Here is a 17146-nt window from a genome sequence, read left to right on the forward strand (position 1 = left end):
CTTCCAGGTCAAGCAATGTATTTAGTTGACACACATCCATCAACTTCAACATTCACTCCCTCCACCACCACCAAAATACTTGGGCTACCACCACCAAGATGTACTGCAGCAACTCAACGTTCTTTCAAGAGCACTATCCAAACCCACAATATGCAACATCACAACCTACAAGTTCCCGTCCCAGTCACACATATTCTGGCTTGAAACTTTATGGTTGTTGCTCCACTGCCACTCGGTCAAAAAACTCACTTCCTAACAGCAATGTCAGTGTCCCTCTGCCAATAATTTCTGCAACAATTCAAGGCCGCAACTCACCAACACCTTTCAAAAACATTTAGTGATGGACAACCAAGAGACAGACTTGCCAGCAACACTGATCCCACAAAATAAAAAGTATTAATTGATATTTTGATTGATCACTTTGATCATGTACAGTAACCAATGCAAGTTGGACGTTAAAGTAATCAGCCTACATTGTACTGTTATGATTCAGTTTCAGTGGGTGGATGAATGACAACATACATTCAACTCTTTGCAATCCTTCAAGATACTAATTAAAAGACCAAACTGAACATAATGGTTCTGACATATTACAATTTTGAACACATCTATCAAATCTCCACACAACCTTATCTTCTCAGGAGAATACCTGATTCTCCAACGACCATAATCAAAATGGTGATTTAATAAGACCATTCAGCCCTCTGTGTTGGCTGTTTGATGGAAGAATTCAGCTTGTCCCACTCCCCAGCCATCTCTCCATAGTGCTGCACGTACATCCTTTTCAGATAGTATTCGGTTTTCCTCTTGAATGCCTTGATTGAACCTGACCCCATTACACTTTCAGGGAAGAATTCCAGATCCTAACCACATTAAAAAGATTTTCCTTGTTTTGCCATTGCTGCTTTTGCTAATTACATTAAATCAGTGCCCTCTAAATCTTAATCAACTGATCACTCATTTCACCAAACTTCTACCTATAAATAGGCCTAAAGGTCTTTTGGATTACCAAAAGAACTGTGGATGCTGTCAATCAGGAACAAAAACAGAAGTTGCTGGAAAAGTTCAGCAAAAGTCTGGCAACATCTGTGAAGTTTTTCTTCACAGATGCTGTCAGACCTGCTGAGCTTTTCCAGCAACTTCTGTCTTTGTGTCTTTTAGATTACTTTTGATTTGCTTTTGTATTTCTCCTCTAAACGTTCTAATTTCAGCCTGATTGTTAATTCTTTAACCACCTGACATTTATCAAGACCACACTTCTTCTTCCTCTTAATCCTTCATCTGGGAGCTTTAGATTTGTTTGTTTTAACCTTTCCCCTTCATAAGAATATACCTTGTTGGTGTTCGCTTTTCTTTAAAGACAGCCCCTGATTCAGTAACAGGATTGTCCACAAACCATTGCTCCATTCTCACCCCACGAAAATTGTTTTTCCTCTGGTTATTGATTCTTACTCTGGTTTCTTCCTTGTTCTTCTCCATAGCCATCCAAAATCTTGTGATACAATGATCACTGCCCTCAAAATATTCCCCAACTTGATCCATTTGGCTTACTTGATTTCCAAGAACCATGTGGCTGAACAGTGCTTCTTTTCTCCATGGACCAGAGCCATAAGTCTCATCAAAACGTTCCTGAACACTTAAAACTCTTGCCCCTCACTGCCTTTTACACTACTGTCCTAACTTGTATTTAGGTAATTCAAGTCCCTCATCATAACAACTGTCTAATTCTTATACCTCTCTTGTAAATCTGCTCCTTTCTATCTTTTCCACAAGTTGGTGACCTACAGAATATGTCTAGTCTAGTAATGACACCTCAATTGTTTCTTAACTGTAACCCTTTAGAAAGGACATTAAGGTATTCCAGATGGTGTACAAATATATTTCCAGGGTTCAAGTTCAGATCTGTGGATAGATGGAGAAGTTGTGTTCTTTCACCTTTAGGAAGAGAAGTTTGAGACAGGAGTGGATGGAGAATTTTAAAATCATGTGGTGTCATTATATTCAATTTTTTTCTCTCATTGCTCTCTGACTCACCATCGCTTTTAATAGCTGAAAAACCAAAGTTCATTGAAAGAAAACCAGTTTATGCAGCGAGTGGTTAGGATCTGAAATGCACTGGAAGCAGATTCCATCATGGCTTTCAAAGAGAACTGTACATTGCCCCCAAGAAAAAAAAATACAGGGCTACAGCAAAAAGGCAAGGTAGTGGGACTGGATCAGTTGCTCTTGCAGCTGGCATGGGCACAAAAGTGGCCTCTTTTGGTGCTATAACCAATCTGTGCTCCAAGCCTATTAACTTTTTTTTAAATCTTCTGCATCATCCCTTATCTGGCCCCTTACTGAAACAGCTTGCAGACTACAGACTCCATAACATTTTCTCAAACAGTATGCACAACGAAGTCACAGATCAATCCTCCTGGTCTCCCCGACACAAAACAACATTGGAAACATGAGCACAAGAGGTTGCCTACTGGAACACATAAGTCGGCAACTTCCTTCAGTACTTAATAGGGTTAGTAGGAGCTCCTGTGGCGGAGTAGTAGTGTCGTAACTATTGGCCAAAAGACGGAAGCTAATTCCCACAGGCTCCAGAGATGTGTCAAAACTTGTCTGAACACATTTATAGATATTTTTAATCAATGGACCGCGAACAAGAATAGCTTCAATGAGCCAGGTTTCAGATCTTAACCAAAGTAGAAGTGCAGTAGGCACTATTTGAACAGTTTGAAATTAAGTGGCGATGAGGGGGACGGCGGAGAGTCATTTTGACACGAAACATGAATTGTTTCTCTCTCTCCAGACATGGTGCCGAGCCTGCGAAGTTTCTCCAACACTTTCTGTTTCTATTTCAAGGTAAGAGGATTATAGTAAGGGGAGTATGCGCGTTGGTCCTGCGCAGGCGCGCTCACGTTGCTTAGGCCCCCGCCAAAGACAAATCCGCAGATTCCGGCAACTACTCTACGGCAGCGCGAGCCAAAATCGGTCCCCAAGCCCCGGGCAGCGGCCCGGCTGCCGGTCAAGGTTGTTACCTGCGAGTCCCTGACCTCCACCACCACATTCTCACTGCTCCAGCGAGCCGCCATGTCAGGAACAGAGTAGGGCACCAACAACAACAAACTACGTCATCACGCCGCACAGGACGTCCGACGCAGCCCCGCGTGCCCTGCCCAGGCCTGGTCCTCTCGGGGAGCGGAGACCTGTGTGTCAGTGCTGGGCTTTCTGTGGATTCATCTCCTTTTAGTGGCAACGATCAATCGTTGACAGTGTCTGAAGATCTTACTCTTCAATTAAACATTCATCCTCTACCCAGTCTGAATATTTTCAGCTCCGTATTTTCCTTTGAAGTGTTAAGTGCAATACAGACAAAGGAAACAAAGCCAAATTATTGGCATTACAAACTTTAAGCATGCTCAGCTATCTACATAATAATCATTATCCCAGTCGGGGACCGATATGACAGTATCGGCTGCAGCATCCGCAACAAACGTGGTAAATTGAGACTGCTCGCTTTTAGCACCACTCTGCTGAGATGCTCGGAGTGGTGATATGTGTATGGGTGTTTTGCTTGACTGTTACCTGTTCTCCATCCCTACTGTCGTCAAGATTCGCGTTATCATTCGAAACGTTTGTGCATTTCAACTGTCTAATGTCCTGTACATAGACTCAAAGTCAATTGTGACCTGTTAACCGAGTTATTTTGTTTCTGCCAGTATTTTCCAGTTTATTTCCAAAAAATCAAATTGCTGTAATAGTAGACTGTTACAACGTCATCAGAATTGATCCATTCGTAGGTGAGGGCAGGGCAAAGAATGGACAAATCTCTGCACATCAGGCTTCTACTTCAGCTCTTGTTTATAAGAGTTCTTGTTCTGATGTCAGATTGGGGAAGTTGTGTCTCCTTGAAGAGAAGATCGAGAGGGAAAGTATTTAGATATTCAATAACGAAAGAGATTTTAGGTATTTGGCAAAAGAAGAAATGGCGACATGAGGAAAGTTTTTCACATGATTAGGATTCGGAAAGCATTACCTTAGATTGTGGTGGAGAAAGATTCAACTAAGTTATTCAAGATGGAATTTGATTATGTCTGAAAAATAAGAACATGCAAGACAGAGGATTGGCAGATGAATTTTGGCTTCAAAAAAACAGCATGGACATGATGGGCTGAAAGACCTCTTTCAATTCTGTAATTCTTTTGGAGCCAAACAAATACAGTCCTAATCACCAAACAAAGAAAGAGACCAGAAATACTCTCCAAGAAACAGGGCTGCTTTGGTTGCTCAGCACAATGTCACAAGCATCAAAAAAGTACAGACTAGAATTAGGCTCAGGTGAATAGAAGCAGGAGTGAGTGGAGCAGTGACATTTATAAAGAGAGGAAAGAATGTCCAAAGACAAAGCTAGAAGAGGATTGCCATTACAGCACCTGACAGGTAATAAGTTTAAATTAAATGAAGAGAAATGTTTTATCATCGTTGGAATGGTGTATTGTATCCATTTTTACCATGTTAAAAATCTCAAGTAGCTTAATGGACACCTGCCAAAATCAGGAAGGAACAGTGTAAGTGCAGGGATGATCACCATCAGTTTTGTGGTAAACCAGCGAGACGATTGTTCTGCTTAAAACAGACAAGGTTTAGACAATATTTAGGCGTGGTGAGAGTCAGGTTAACCATCACCAATCATCTCTCTCTTGTGAGAGAGTAGCCGTATGATCTGCTGTGACTATGGCAACTTTATCTCTTTTATTGTTTAATTTTATGACAATTAATTGTGTCTGATGTTGCTGACTGAGACGAGGTTTTGACAAAGTTATTCAGTGATGTACCGCAAAGGTATAAATGCTGCCAAGTTGATGTAATTTCATAAAGTAAACTTGAGTTAAAAATAAGCAACATTTTGAGGATCTGATTAACTTTGAACCTTCTCATGTGAGTTGAACAGAGGCAGTAAGGATTCATCTGACATCTTCAGATTAATATTTCCAGTTACATGTTTTCCATTGACATACAAATTCAGGTTAAAATACTCATTGTCTAAGGATTAAAGCTTTCTGAAACTTTAAAAAGCTGTGTGCAATAGTATATCTTATCACTTTACTCTGAAACTGACCATTTTTGTATGGTCACTTATGATAAAATAGATTTGTGGTTTCAGTTCTGTTAAGTTACTTATTTTAAAAGAAGTCAGTAAGTCATTTGGACCAGTGAATGAAGCACATCAGTTCAAACAAGTCATGTGGTTTGAGTTAAATGCCTTCATCAGATACCCAGTGAAGTTAGTTGATGAAATGTTTGCACAGAAACATAGAATACAGGAATAGGAGTGGGCCATTTGATCCTTTGAGCCTGCTCCACCATTCAATATGATTATGCTGATCATCCAGCTAAGTACCCTATTCCTAGATAGTAGGAACTGCAGATGCTGGAGAATCTGAGATAACAAGGTGTAGAGCTGGATGAACACAGCAGGCCAAGCAGCATCAGAGGAGCAGGAAAGCTAACGTTTCGGGCCTAGACCCTTCTTCAGAAAACCCTATTCCTACTTTCTTTCTTTTAAGCCTTTTAGCCTCAAGAACTATATCAACATCTGCTTCAGTTTTCAGTGTTTTGGCCCCAACAGTTACTTGCGGCAGAGAATTCCATGGACTCACTACTCTCTGAGGTATTTAAAAGTGAATGACAAGAAAGCTACAGAAGCAGAAGACTCTGGAAGGGTCAGAGAGGAAGACATCGTACAAGACTGTTTAGGGAATTAGTTTAGGGAACCCATGATAAGAACAAGTAAGTTGAGATAGCTGTTTATGTTAAGAGATTCAGGAAAATTCATTACTGAAGAAAATGGCATCTTATGAATGATTAGCAAATTGCTGAAAGGAAGCTAATTATCACAAAACAGCTGAAGAAGAATTTTTAAAATGGAAATAGAAGTAACCTTTCATTAATGTTTGAATGGAGCATCAGAGACTGAGGGTCACCTTGTAGAAGTTTATACAATCATGAGGAGCATGGAAAGGGTGAATAGCCAAGTTTTTTATTCCCAGGGGAGTCCGAAACTCGTAGGCATAGATTTAAGGTGAGGGGGGAAAGATTTAAAAGAGACCTAAGGGGCAACTTTTTTACACAAAGTGTGGTACGTGTATGGAATAAGCTGCCAGAAGAAGTGGTGGAAGGTGGTAGAATCACAACATTTAAAAGGCATTTGGATGGATATATGAATAGGAAGGGTTTAGAGGGATATGGGCCAAATGCTGGCAAATTGGACTAGATTAATTTAGGATATCTGGTCAGTATGGACGAGTTGGACTGAAGGGCCTGTTTCTGTGCTGTTCAATTCTATGACTATGATTCTATAAATGTCTGTAAAGGTATTGCTAAGATAAAAGGGATGAATCCTTTTTTCTGATCTTTGCAATGGGATCGTTCCACTTGTTCTTGTTTAGTGATATACAGTTTGTTGTTTTTGTTTTGTTTTGCGTAATAAATGTTTGTGTTCTTTTGTTAATCGTACATTGGCAGCTTCTTGTAATATATTATGTCACGAATCAGTTTCCCCTCCAGGCCATGTTTCTGGAGAAGGTGTTGGAGAGGATGGGGAGGGAATGGAGAAGGTCAGGAATGGAAGTGGCAGAGCTACCCACCTGCAAGCAACAGGAAACCAGTTGACCCTCTTAATGGTTATTTAAGGCCAAATGTAGAAGAACAAATGCAATTTTGAGTTTTACCTGCAGGTCAGTCTCAGGAAGCATCTGAGAACATGTCAGCTGTCCAGAAGTGGCCTCTTGGAAACAGACTGAAATGAAGGTGTGGATGCAGTGCTGTAGATAGACTTGGAGGTTCTCCCTGACCTCAGCTACAGCAGTAGACTGACCTTTGAAGGTGTTCTTCCTCCACAATAGTGATTCTCCTGCAAAACAGGCTTTCTTTTCTTTAAAGCAAAAAAAATGTTGGAGAGAATAGCTCAAAATAGCATCCTCTCTCTCTCGCTCTCTCATTTAACTTAACAGGCCAGCTTCACTTCCTTCAATGCGAGAGGGCTGTGTATCATTTCATTTTGTTGAGAGATGTTAGAAAATGTAGCCATCCTCATTAATATCAACAAAACTAAGCTAGTGCGAGGTGAAAAGAAAACAAAAATCTAATTGCTTTGAAGTCTTCTGGAAACTTTGAATTCAACATTTGCAAAATTGTGATGAGGAAGACTCACTCTCGTGTGCGACCATTCACCTAATGTCACTGACAGATCTCAGTTTGGGCCAGTCCAATGGATGTGGCCGATGGATGGAATAAGGAAACACTGTCAGGTTTTATTTCAAGTCCCTGGGAATTAACACTTTTGTTTGTCATTTATATAAGCAATTTGGATAAGAATATGGGAAGCATAGTTAGTAAGTTTGTGAATGGCACCAAAATTGGTGGTATTGTGGACAGTGAAGAAAGTTATTTAAGATTACAAAGAGATCTTGATCAATTGAGTCTTGGGCTGAGGAGTGGAAGATGGAGTTTAATTTGGATAAATGTGAGGTGTTACATTTTGGTAAAACAAACAATGGCAGGACTTATACAATTAATGGTAGGGCCCTGAGTAGTATTGCAGAACAGAGAGACCTAGGAGTGCAGGTATATCATTCTTTGAAATTTGAATCACGGGTAGACAGGGTAGCTAAGAAAGCATTTAGCATGCTTGCCTTCATTGCTCAGATCTTTGATTATAGGAGTTGGGACATCATGTTGAGGTTTTGCAGGATGTTGGTAAGGCCTATTCTGGTGTACAGTGTACAGTTCTGGTCATCCTCCTATAGGAAAGATATTATGCAATCGGAGGGGGTTTAGGAAAGATTTACCAGGATGTTGCCAGAAATGGAGGGTTTGACTGATTAAAAAAAGGCTGGCTAGGCTGGGACTTTTTTCACGTGAGTGTAGGAGGTTGATGGGTGATGTTATAGAGGTTTATAAAATCGTGAGAGGCATAGGTAAGGTGAATAGCGAGGGTCATTTCCTGAGGGTGGAGTAATTCAAAACTCAGAGGCATATTTTTAAGGTGAGAGGAGAAAGTTTTAAAGACATGAGGAGCAGCATTTTTACAAGGAGAGTGGTTTGTGTGTGGAATGGCCAGAGGAAATGGTGGATGCAGGTAGAGTTATAATATTTAAAAGACATTTGGATAAGTACGTGAATAGGCAAGTTTGAAGGGATTATAGGCCAAACATAGGCAAGTGGGACTATTTTAGATTGGGAACATGGTTAGCATTGACTAGTTGGACTGAAATGTAAGTTTCCATGCTGTATGCCTCTATGACTAATCTCCACGGCAAATAAAAGGAGAAGTAAAATTTATGGTCTTTCAAATCAAGTTTCATTCTGGGAGCTGACTCATTCTGGGATCTGACATTTCCAGTATACGATCAACTAGTATTATAACAATGTTCCGTGCTGCCTTTTGAATACAAAGTGATCAAATTAACCCAAATATTTGTCGAAACCTTGGTTGGACCACACCTAGAGTACTCTGTTCAGTTCTCGGCTCTGCACTTCAGGTAGGATAAAATGATCTTGGGAAGGGTGCAGCCCAGACTCATCAGAATGACACATAAAAGCAAAGTAATGTCGATGTTGGAGTTCGGAAATAAGAACAGAAAATAGTGGAGAAACAGAACACGCCTTTGGAAGAAGAATCAACTGGACTCAAAACGTTAATTCTGTTTCTGTCACTGCAGATGTTGTGCTTTCTGTTTTTATTCTAACAGTTGTGTTGCGATTAAATTCTGAGAACATGGTAGGTGGTTTGTAGCAGAGTGTTTACAGTTCTCAAATTGAAATTTAGTTTAACATTTTGTGTTTAACTGAAAACATTAAAAATACTGTCTAAGTTAATGAGACTTCACTGTCAAGCAGTCACAAGTGATTGCCTGAATAGGGGCTGATTACAGTGAACAGGAAGCTAAATTACCATTTCTAACTTGGGCATGGCTCTTTTAAAAATGTATGTCAATGCAGAGAATGGTCAGAATAGAGTGTACACCTTGGGAAATTGAGAGTGGGAATACCATGCAGAGGGGGAATGCGATGCTGCTCTTTGCCTCCAATACCTGTGTGGTTTATATAAACCATAATTAGTACTGAACTTTGTCATACAGATTTTTAATGTCTAATGCAAGTGAGTCTTTGAAACAAAGGAAAGAAAAACTTTAAATAAAAACGAGGTGTAAATAATCCAGACTAAGTTATAAAACCATCAGAGCATAAGATGTAGGAGCAGAAGTAGGCAATTTAGCCCATCAAGTCCATTCTGCCATTCAATGAGATTATGGCTGATCTGATAATCCCTAACTCCGTTTTCCTGCCCTTTCCCCCAAAATCCTTCTTTCACTTAATTATTAAAAATCTGTCCAACTTGGCCATGAATATACTTAATGATCCAGCCTCAACAGCCCTATGTGATAAAAGACTCCACAGATCACTACCCTCTGAGAGAAGAAATTCCTCCTCATCTCTGTACTAAATGTGTGATCTTATTATGAGATTATGCTCTTTGGTTCTAGATTCTCCCAAAGGGTAAACAACTTCCCCATATCTACCCCATCAAGTTCCCTTAGAGTCTTATATGTTTCAATATGGTCACCTTCCATTCTTCTAAATTTCAACGAATACAGGCCCAACCTACTTAACCTCTTCTCATCAGATAGCACCTTGATACCCAGTGTCAGTCTGGTGAACTTTCTCTGGACTGCCTCAAATACCAGTGAATTTCTTTTTAGATAAGAGGCCCAAGACTGTTCACAGAATTCCAACTGTGGTGTGACTTGTGTTTTGTCTAGTTTTAGCAAAACATCCCTACTGTTATGCTCTATTCCCCATGATATAAATTGTTTGTCTTCCCTATTACCTGCTGAACTTAGATGTGATTTTTGTGATTCACACATGAGAAGATTAGGAAAAAAAACATAGCATACTCTGTGACTGCACCGCAGAATGTGAGTTTTTTGACAGCAAGACTGACCTGACTTAATATATCTGCAGCAGACATCTCCACCTCAACTCTCTCTGGCTCAGAGTAATTAAGCTGAAGCTCATGTTAGAGATACTCTGACATACTGGATAGAAGGAGTTTCTAGACGGGGTGCTTGGTCACACCTCCTGTAGAAGTAAAGCATTATCAGAACAACGTGTTTGCTGAATAGCCATAATGTGACCACAAGCAACAGGCTGTCCAATGTGGGTTTGTGCTGGGAGGAGGCCCACAATGAACAGCTCGGCTGGAACTCACTCAGGCTTTGTGCTTCTTATTATCAAATAACTATATCGTTTCTCTTACCTGTTTTTGTTGAAGATGAGAGACCATGATGTAAAAGGGCCTGGGCCAGCATCTGGCTCTGATCTGTCACTGTTCTACAGCCCATGACAGAGCAGGTTCTGGAACTGCAGGGCACAATGCCAAACATTCCATCTTGGATGGTGAGACAGGAATGCAGGCACAAGCAGATGAGTAACCAAATGACTGGTCATGTGGCAGCTTTGGATGAGCACGAAGAATGATTTCCCTGTGTCTTCCACTGCACACACAGTAGTGATTGTGAGTTTGCTGAAATTACTGATACTTTGTTCCTCCATTCCGCATCAACAGGAATAAGACAGATGGACGGAGACAATGTCCAGAAATAGAGAGAAAAAAGGAGAAGCACACAAAGGGATTGTTGACAATTATCCATGGAAGAAGAGGGTGATAATGGGGACTGGGGGTACTTGAAAATGGGTTAGCTGTGCTGAGACATTTTTGCAAGCCAAACAGGACTGGATCTGAGACATGAAGGGAAGTGTTCATGCTCTGAAATTCTTAAACTCAATGTTAAGTCCTGAAGGCAGTGAGGTGCCGAGGGGAAGATGAGGTGTTGTTTGTTCAGCTTGCATTGAGCTTTGCTGGAGCACTGCAGCAGACCTGAAACAGAAATGTTCGCATGGGAACACAGTTGGTGTGTCTAAGCGGCAGGCAATTGGAAGGTCGAGTAATTTTTACAGTTATAGAAACATAGAGTCCCAACAGTGTGGAAGTCGGCCATTCAGCCCATCGAGTCCATACCAACCCTCTGAAGAGCATTCCACCCAGACCCACCCGCCTATGCCATCCCTGCAACCATGCATTTCCTTTGGCGCATCAACCAAGCCTGCATGTCCTTGGACACTATGTGCAATTTAGCATGGCCAAATTACCTAACTTGCACATCTTTGGACTGTGGGAGGAAACCTGCATGCCCAGAAGAAAGCCATGCAGACATGGGCAGAATGTGCAAACTCCACACAGGCAGTCGCCCGAGGCAGGAATTGAACCTGAGTCCCTGGCGCTGAGAGGCAACAGTGCTAACCACGAAGCATCTGGGCCGCCCATAATGGAGATAAATAGAAAATGTCAGGGCTCAAGCAGGATTTGAACCGAGACCTGTTGCACTTACTCCATCCACCTGAAGCAACAATCATACCTTGAGACCAACGAGCACGCACCGTCAGAGTGTAGGTGTTTGGCAAAGCAACACCCACTCTGGATTCGTCTCCCCAGTGCAAAGGAGACTATATTGTGAGCAGCAAATGCAGTCGACTGGATTGAATGGAATCCAGGTTCATCACTATTTCACCTAGGAGTTAGATCTGGCCTTGGATAGTGAGAAGGGAGGAGGCAAACTGGTAAATGTAGCATCTTCTGCAATTGCAAGGTGGTTTGTGACCAGGACACTGGACTCACCACAGAAATGCGGTGGCTAAAAGATCAGGTCAGAAGCAAGTCAGAAGTCACCCCCGACACACCAGAGCCAGTCCACCATCTAAAAGGCACAAGTCAGGAGTGTAATGGAATACTCCCCACTTGTCTGAATGGGTGCAGCCTGAACAACACTCAAGATGTTTGACACCATGCAGGACAAAGCAGCCCGCTTGATTGGCACTACATCCACAAGCATTCACTCCCTCCGCCACCGATGCTTAGTAGCAGCAGTGTGTACTATCTACAAGATGCCCTGCAGAAATTCACAAAAGATCTTCAGAGAGCACCTTCCAAACCCACAACCACTTCCATCTCGAAGGACAAGGGCAGCAAGTATGTGGGAACACCACCATTTTAAGTTCCCCTCCAAGCCACTCACCATCTAGACTTGGATATATATCGCTGTTCCTTCACTGTCGCTGGTTCAAAATCCTAGAAATCCCTCCCTAATGGCATTGTGGGTCAGTCCACAGCAGGTGGACTGCAGCAGTTCAAGAAGGCAGCTCAACACCACCTTCTCAAGGGCAACTTGGAGCAGTAATAAACGCTGGACAGGCAGTGACACCCATATCCCACAAAATGAATAAACAAAAAAAAAGATAGCCTTATGTCTGGGCACAGGGGAGATTTGGTGAGAATGAAGAATGGTGTTCCTTTGTCCTCCGTTGTGCATCGTTAATAATTAACAGTAGCTGATTCTGGAGGGTTGGGCTGGGAGGGCAAAGTCCTGAGATCTTCCTGTTTTCTCCTGCAGGTAATCCAGAAAGAACAGAGAGCTGCAATTAACAAACGTGTTGAAATAGACCCCATATACATATCACTACATTACAAAACTGGAAACAAGGCTGCGCACCATGACAGACCGGACCATATAAATCCAGAGCGGGACAGAACAACGACACTTCAATGGAGGCTACACGGCACTGACGATGCCACCTAGAAGAGAGACAAAACATTTGCATGAAAACCAGTCAGCTCGCGAACCAACCAACAACTCCAACCACAACCCAAGCTACAGAACTTTGTTGAAACATTAATCTCCCTCTGGTCTGCATTGCAAGATCACCTCCAGCAAGAAAATTGCTTTGTCTCCAAGAAGCAAATGCAGGAGACCAGTCTGTGGTTGCTGGAAATGCTTGCATGCCATTGTCTTGTCTCTGACGTCCAAGGAGCTGAAGCAGTGTGAGAAGAGAACTAGCACCTTCAGTCTCCACTGGTCTTTCTTATTCTCTGGCCAGCCAGGAAGTCCAAATGCACATTTTAGGGGCAGAGGATCATCCATGCAGGAACCCCTCAGCATGTCAGATTTTCCAGGCCTCAGGCAACACCAAGGTCATCGCGGGCGGCAGTGTTGCTTGGTCAAGAATCTGCCTCCACTGCAGTTGGCAACAAATGGGGAGCACCAGAGAAGAGCAGTCATAAGAGAATTAAGAAAACACCAGGAATCCTGGTTTGATTCCACTATCGGGCAACTGTCCGTGTGGAGTTTGTATGTTCTCTCTGTGTCTGCGTGGATTTCCTCCGGGGACTCCAGTTTCTTCCCACAGTCCAAAGATGTGCAGGCTAGGTGGATTGGCCATGCTAAATTGCCCATAGTGTCCAGGGATGTGCAGGCTGGTAGATTAGCCAAGGGAAATGCAGGGTTCCGGGGATAGGGTAGGGGATGAGTGTGCGTGAGATGCACTTTGGAGGTTCGCCACCAACTGTAGGGATTCTAAGAACTTCTAAGAATCTTAGCTGCTCCTGGGCTTCACATATGATCAGATTATTAAGGAATTACTGATTGTTTATGCTAACGATTGTAATACGTGCATTATTTATTTTGTTGACACGGATAGGGTCGGGAATTGAATATAGGAAGTATGGTTAGTAAGTTTGCAGATGACACCAAAATTGATAGTGTAGGGGACAGTGAAGTAGGTTACTTCAAAGCACAACGGACATTAATCAGATGGGTCAATGGGCTGAGGAGTTGCAGAAGGAGTTTAATTTAGATAAATGTGAGGTGTTGCATTTTGGTAAAGCAAATCAGGCAGGACTTACACAGTAGGGCCCTGGTCAGTGTTGCTGAGCAAAGGGACCTAGCTGTGCAGGTGCATAGTTTCCTGAAAGTGGAGTCGCAGGTAGACAGGGTGGTGAAGAAGGTGAGACAACAAGGTGCAGGGCTGGATGAACACAGCAGGCCAAGCAGCATCATAGGAGCAGAGAGGCTGACGTTTCGAGCCTAGACCCTTCATCAGAAAAGGGGGAGGGGAAGGGGGTTCTGAAATAAATAGGGAGAGAGTGGAAGAGGGATAGAGGAGAGGATAGGTGGAGGGGAGGCGGAGGCGGCGGAAAAACTGCTCTATGTCCAAGCGTGCTGGTTCCGTAGGCAGGTGCTAAGGAAGGTGATGTGGCTGTAGTACCTGGTTTGCTTCAGGACGTGGTCGAGCAGTTTCAGGGCCGAAGAGATTACGAGAGAGTTGCAGTGGGAGAGAGATCCCTTGAGGTTTGTCCGGAGGGAGGAGGGTAACTTCTACTTGCCTTCATCGGTTAGTGCATTGTGTACAGGAGTTGGGATATCATGTTGCAGATGTACAGGACATTGGTGTGACCACTTTTAGAATACTGCGTTCAATTCTGGTTTCCCTGCTATAGGAAAGCTGCTGTTAAACTTGAACGCGTTCTAAAAAAGATTTACAAGGATATTGCTGGGATTGGACGGTTTGAGCTATAGGAAGGGCTGGGGCTGTTTTTCCTGGAGCATCGGAGGCTGAGGGGTGACCTTATAGAATCTTATAAAATCATGAGGGGCATGGATTGCGAGAATAGCTGAGGTCTTTTTCCCAGGGTAGGGGAGTCCAAAACTAGAGGCCATAGGTTTAAGGTGAGAGGGTAAAGATTTAAAAGGTATCTGAGAGGCAACTGTTTCACGTAGAGGTTGATGGATAGGTATATGAATAAGAAGAGTTTAGAGGGATATGGGCCAAATGTTGGCAAATGGTACTGGATCAGTTTAGGTTATTTGGTCAGCATGGACAAATTGGATTGAAGGGTCTGTTTCTGTGCTGTATAACTCTATGACTGTGTGACTCTATGACTCTATATCTCACCTGGGGCATCTAGCTATGACCGCAAAACCAAAGGCTCTATCAATGACTATTTGGATCCATGCAATAATGAATGTCTTAGTTGGCCCCTCTAAAGAGGGTACCAGTCAGCACTTTGGTGCAAGGATGTGTCCCTGGTTATGAAATGCCACACTTGTCTTCAGTGGGTCCATGGAATGAACTGGAGGTATTAAGGTCTATGGTGACTTTCACTGGCACTGACATCATATCAATGGGTCTTTGCTCCTCCCTTATCATGGCCTGATGATCTGTATCATGGTCTGTTGATTGGTTGCAGTCTCTTGCAGGCTTTGTTGACACTGCTACTCTGGCATTGGAACGTAGTTCATCTTCTGCCTGTACTTCCTTACTGTGCCTTCTTCTCTATCCTGGGGCTTGTGTATGGTCCCAATAATTTCAGAATATCTTCAATGAGATGTTGCACAGGAGGTTATTAAACAAAATTAAAGCACATGGGATTGGGTGTAATATAATGCTATGGATTGAGAATTGTTTAACAGACAGTTGGCAAGCTGCAACTAGTGGAGTAGCACCAGGATCGTTGCTAGAACTAGGGCAGTTACAATCTATATCAATCATTTGGCTGTATGGATCAAGTGTAAAATTTCTGAATTTGCTGAAGACACAAAACTTCTGTGTGAAGTGTGAATTGTGAGGAGGATGACAGGAGACTTCAAGGGATTTGGACAGGCTAAGTGAATTGGAAAGACTACAGCAAATTATAAATGATGTGAATAAATGCAAGGTTATCCACTTCAGTTGAAAAAACAGAAAAGCAGAGTATTTCCAAAATGGTGAGAAGTTAGGAAATGTTGATGTCCAAAGGAACTGGATGTCCTTCTTCATGAGTGATTTAAAGCTTGCTAACACCACCACATGTGACTCCAGGCACATCCCCCTCCCCTACACAAGCCCCAAGGGCTATCCAAGGAAAATCCCAGTCTATGTGTTTACAGTATATACTTTTCCATCTATTTATTCTGATGTGTGTCTGAGTACATACTGTCTCTGAGTTTGTGGGTGTGTTTGAACAGCATATATTTTGATCGAACACACAATATAGGAAACAGGAACTCCTTGAACCAGCTGTGCCACCCAATAAGAACATGACTAATCTGATTGTGACCATTTTCCTGCCCACCCTCACCTCACTCATCATCCTTGACTCCTTTGTAGATCAAAAATCTGTCTGACTTGGGTATATTCAAATATCCAGCCTCCATTGCTCCCTGGAATAGTAAATTTCAAAGATTTGTTGAACTTCTCCCAGAAGAAGTTCCTCCTTATCTCTGTCTTAAATGGGAGACCTCTTATTTCAAAACTGTGCCTTCAAGTTTTAGATTCCACCAAGGGGAGAAACCAGCTTTCAGCATGTATTCTGCTAAGCCTCCTCAAAATCTTACATGTTTAGATAAAATCACCGATTATTTTTCTAAGGTCTAAAGAGTATAGGTTAAACCTTTTCTCACAAGACAACATTTTCAATGCAGGAATCACCAAGAAAGAATCTTCTTCGATCTACTTCCAATGCGAGTTTCTCCTTCCTTAAATTAGGAGCTCAAAAGTGTACACAGTCCACTTGATGCAGTCTCACCAATGTACTATGCCAAAGTCATAGCAAGGCTTCCATTTGTCTTCCTAATGACTTGGTATACCTCTTCCGTTAACTTGTTTTTACCCATGGAAAGCGACTAGCCCAAATGGAATCCTCAGCCATGTGCTCAGTTCCAGGTGGCAAGAGTATTTGCTGATATCTTAACCTCTCCTTACCACGATCTAAAGTCCCCACCTGCTTCAAAAAGACCTCCATCGTCCTCGTACCAAAGAAATATCATGCAGCGTGCCTCAATGGTTACCACATGGTAGCTCTGACCTCCATAATTATGAAGTGCTTCAGGAGGTTAATCATGGATCATATCAACTCTAGCCGCCCAGCCTGTGTTGATCCCTTGCAATTTGCCTACTATTGCAACAGGTCCATGCTAGACGCTATCTCCCTGGCCCTACACTCATCCCTGGAACATCTGGATACCTATATCAGGTTCCTACTTATTGACTACAGCCCCACCTTCAACACTATAATTCCAACCAAACTAATGTCCACACTTCAAGACATAGGTCTCTGCTCCTCCCTCTGCAACTGGATCCTCGACTTCCTGACCCACAGACCGCAATCAGTGAGAATAGGCAACACCACTTCCTCTGTGATAGTCCACTGGCATCCGGCAAGGCTGTGTACTCACTCAGCCCCTTACTATACTCCCTATATATTTAAGACTGTGTGGCC

The 17146-nt window shown here is 42.5% G+C and overlaps 2 protein-coding genes across 8 annotated transcripts in view; one reads left to right on the plus strand and one right to left on the minus strand.

The window, feature by feature from the left end:
- Positions 1-3198, minus strand: part of wdr59 (WD repeat domain 59) — a 37659-nt gene extending 34461 nt beyond the window's left edge. For all 3 annotated transcript variants that reach the window (XM_048605914.1, XM_048605913.1, XM_048605911.1), the window contains exon 1: positions 3030-3198. In XM_048605914.1, coding sequence (XP_048461871.1) covers positions 3030-3083 — 54 coding nt within the window. In that variant the 5' untranslated portion in view covers positions 3084-3198. The remainder of the gene's footprint in view (positions 1-3029) is intronic.
- Positions 3179-17146, plus strand: part of LOC109915552 (mixed lineage kinase domain-like protein) — a 56706-nt gene continuing 42738 nt past the window's right edge. The window contains exon 1 of one of the 5 annotated variants that reach the window (XR_007263806.1): positions 3179-4431. Coding sequence is in view for 1 of the 5 variants with exons in the window: in XM_048605915.1 (XP_048461872.1) it covers positions 4383-4431 (49 nt within the window). In the remaining 4 variants the exon portion in view is untranslated. Of the gene's footprint in view, positions 4432-8136; positions 8535-17146 lie in introns of those variants that run through there. The other 4 variants (XR_007263807.1, XM_048605915.1, XM_048605916.1 and 1 more) reach the window with 4 other exon arrangements.

This window comes from Rhincodon typus, chromosome 15 (assembly GCF_021869965.1).
Source record: "Rhincodon typus isolate 14 chromosome 15, sRhiTyp1.1, whole genome shotgun sequence".
Classification (NCBI taxonomy): domain Eukaryota; kingdom Metazoa; phylum Chordata; class Chondrichthyes; order Orectolobiformes; family Rhincodontidae; genus Rhincodon; species Rhincodon typus.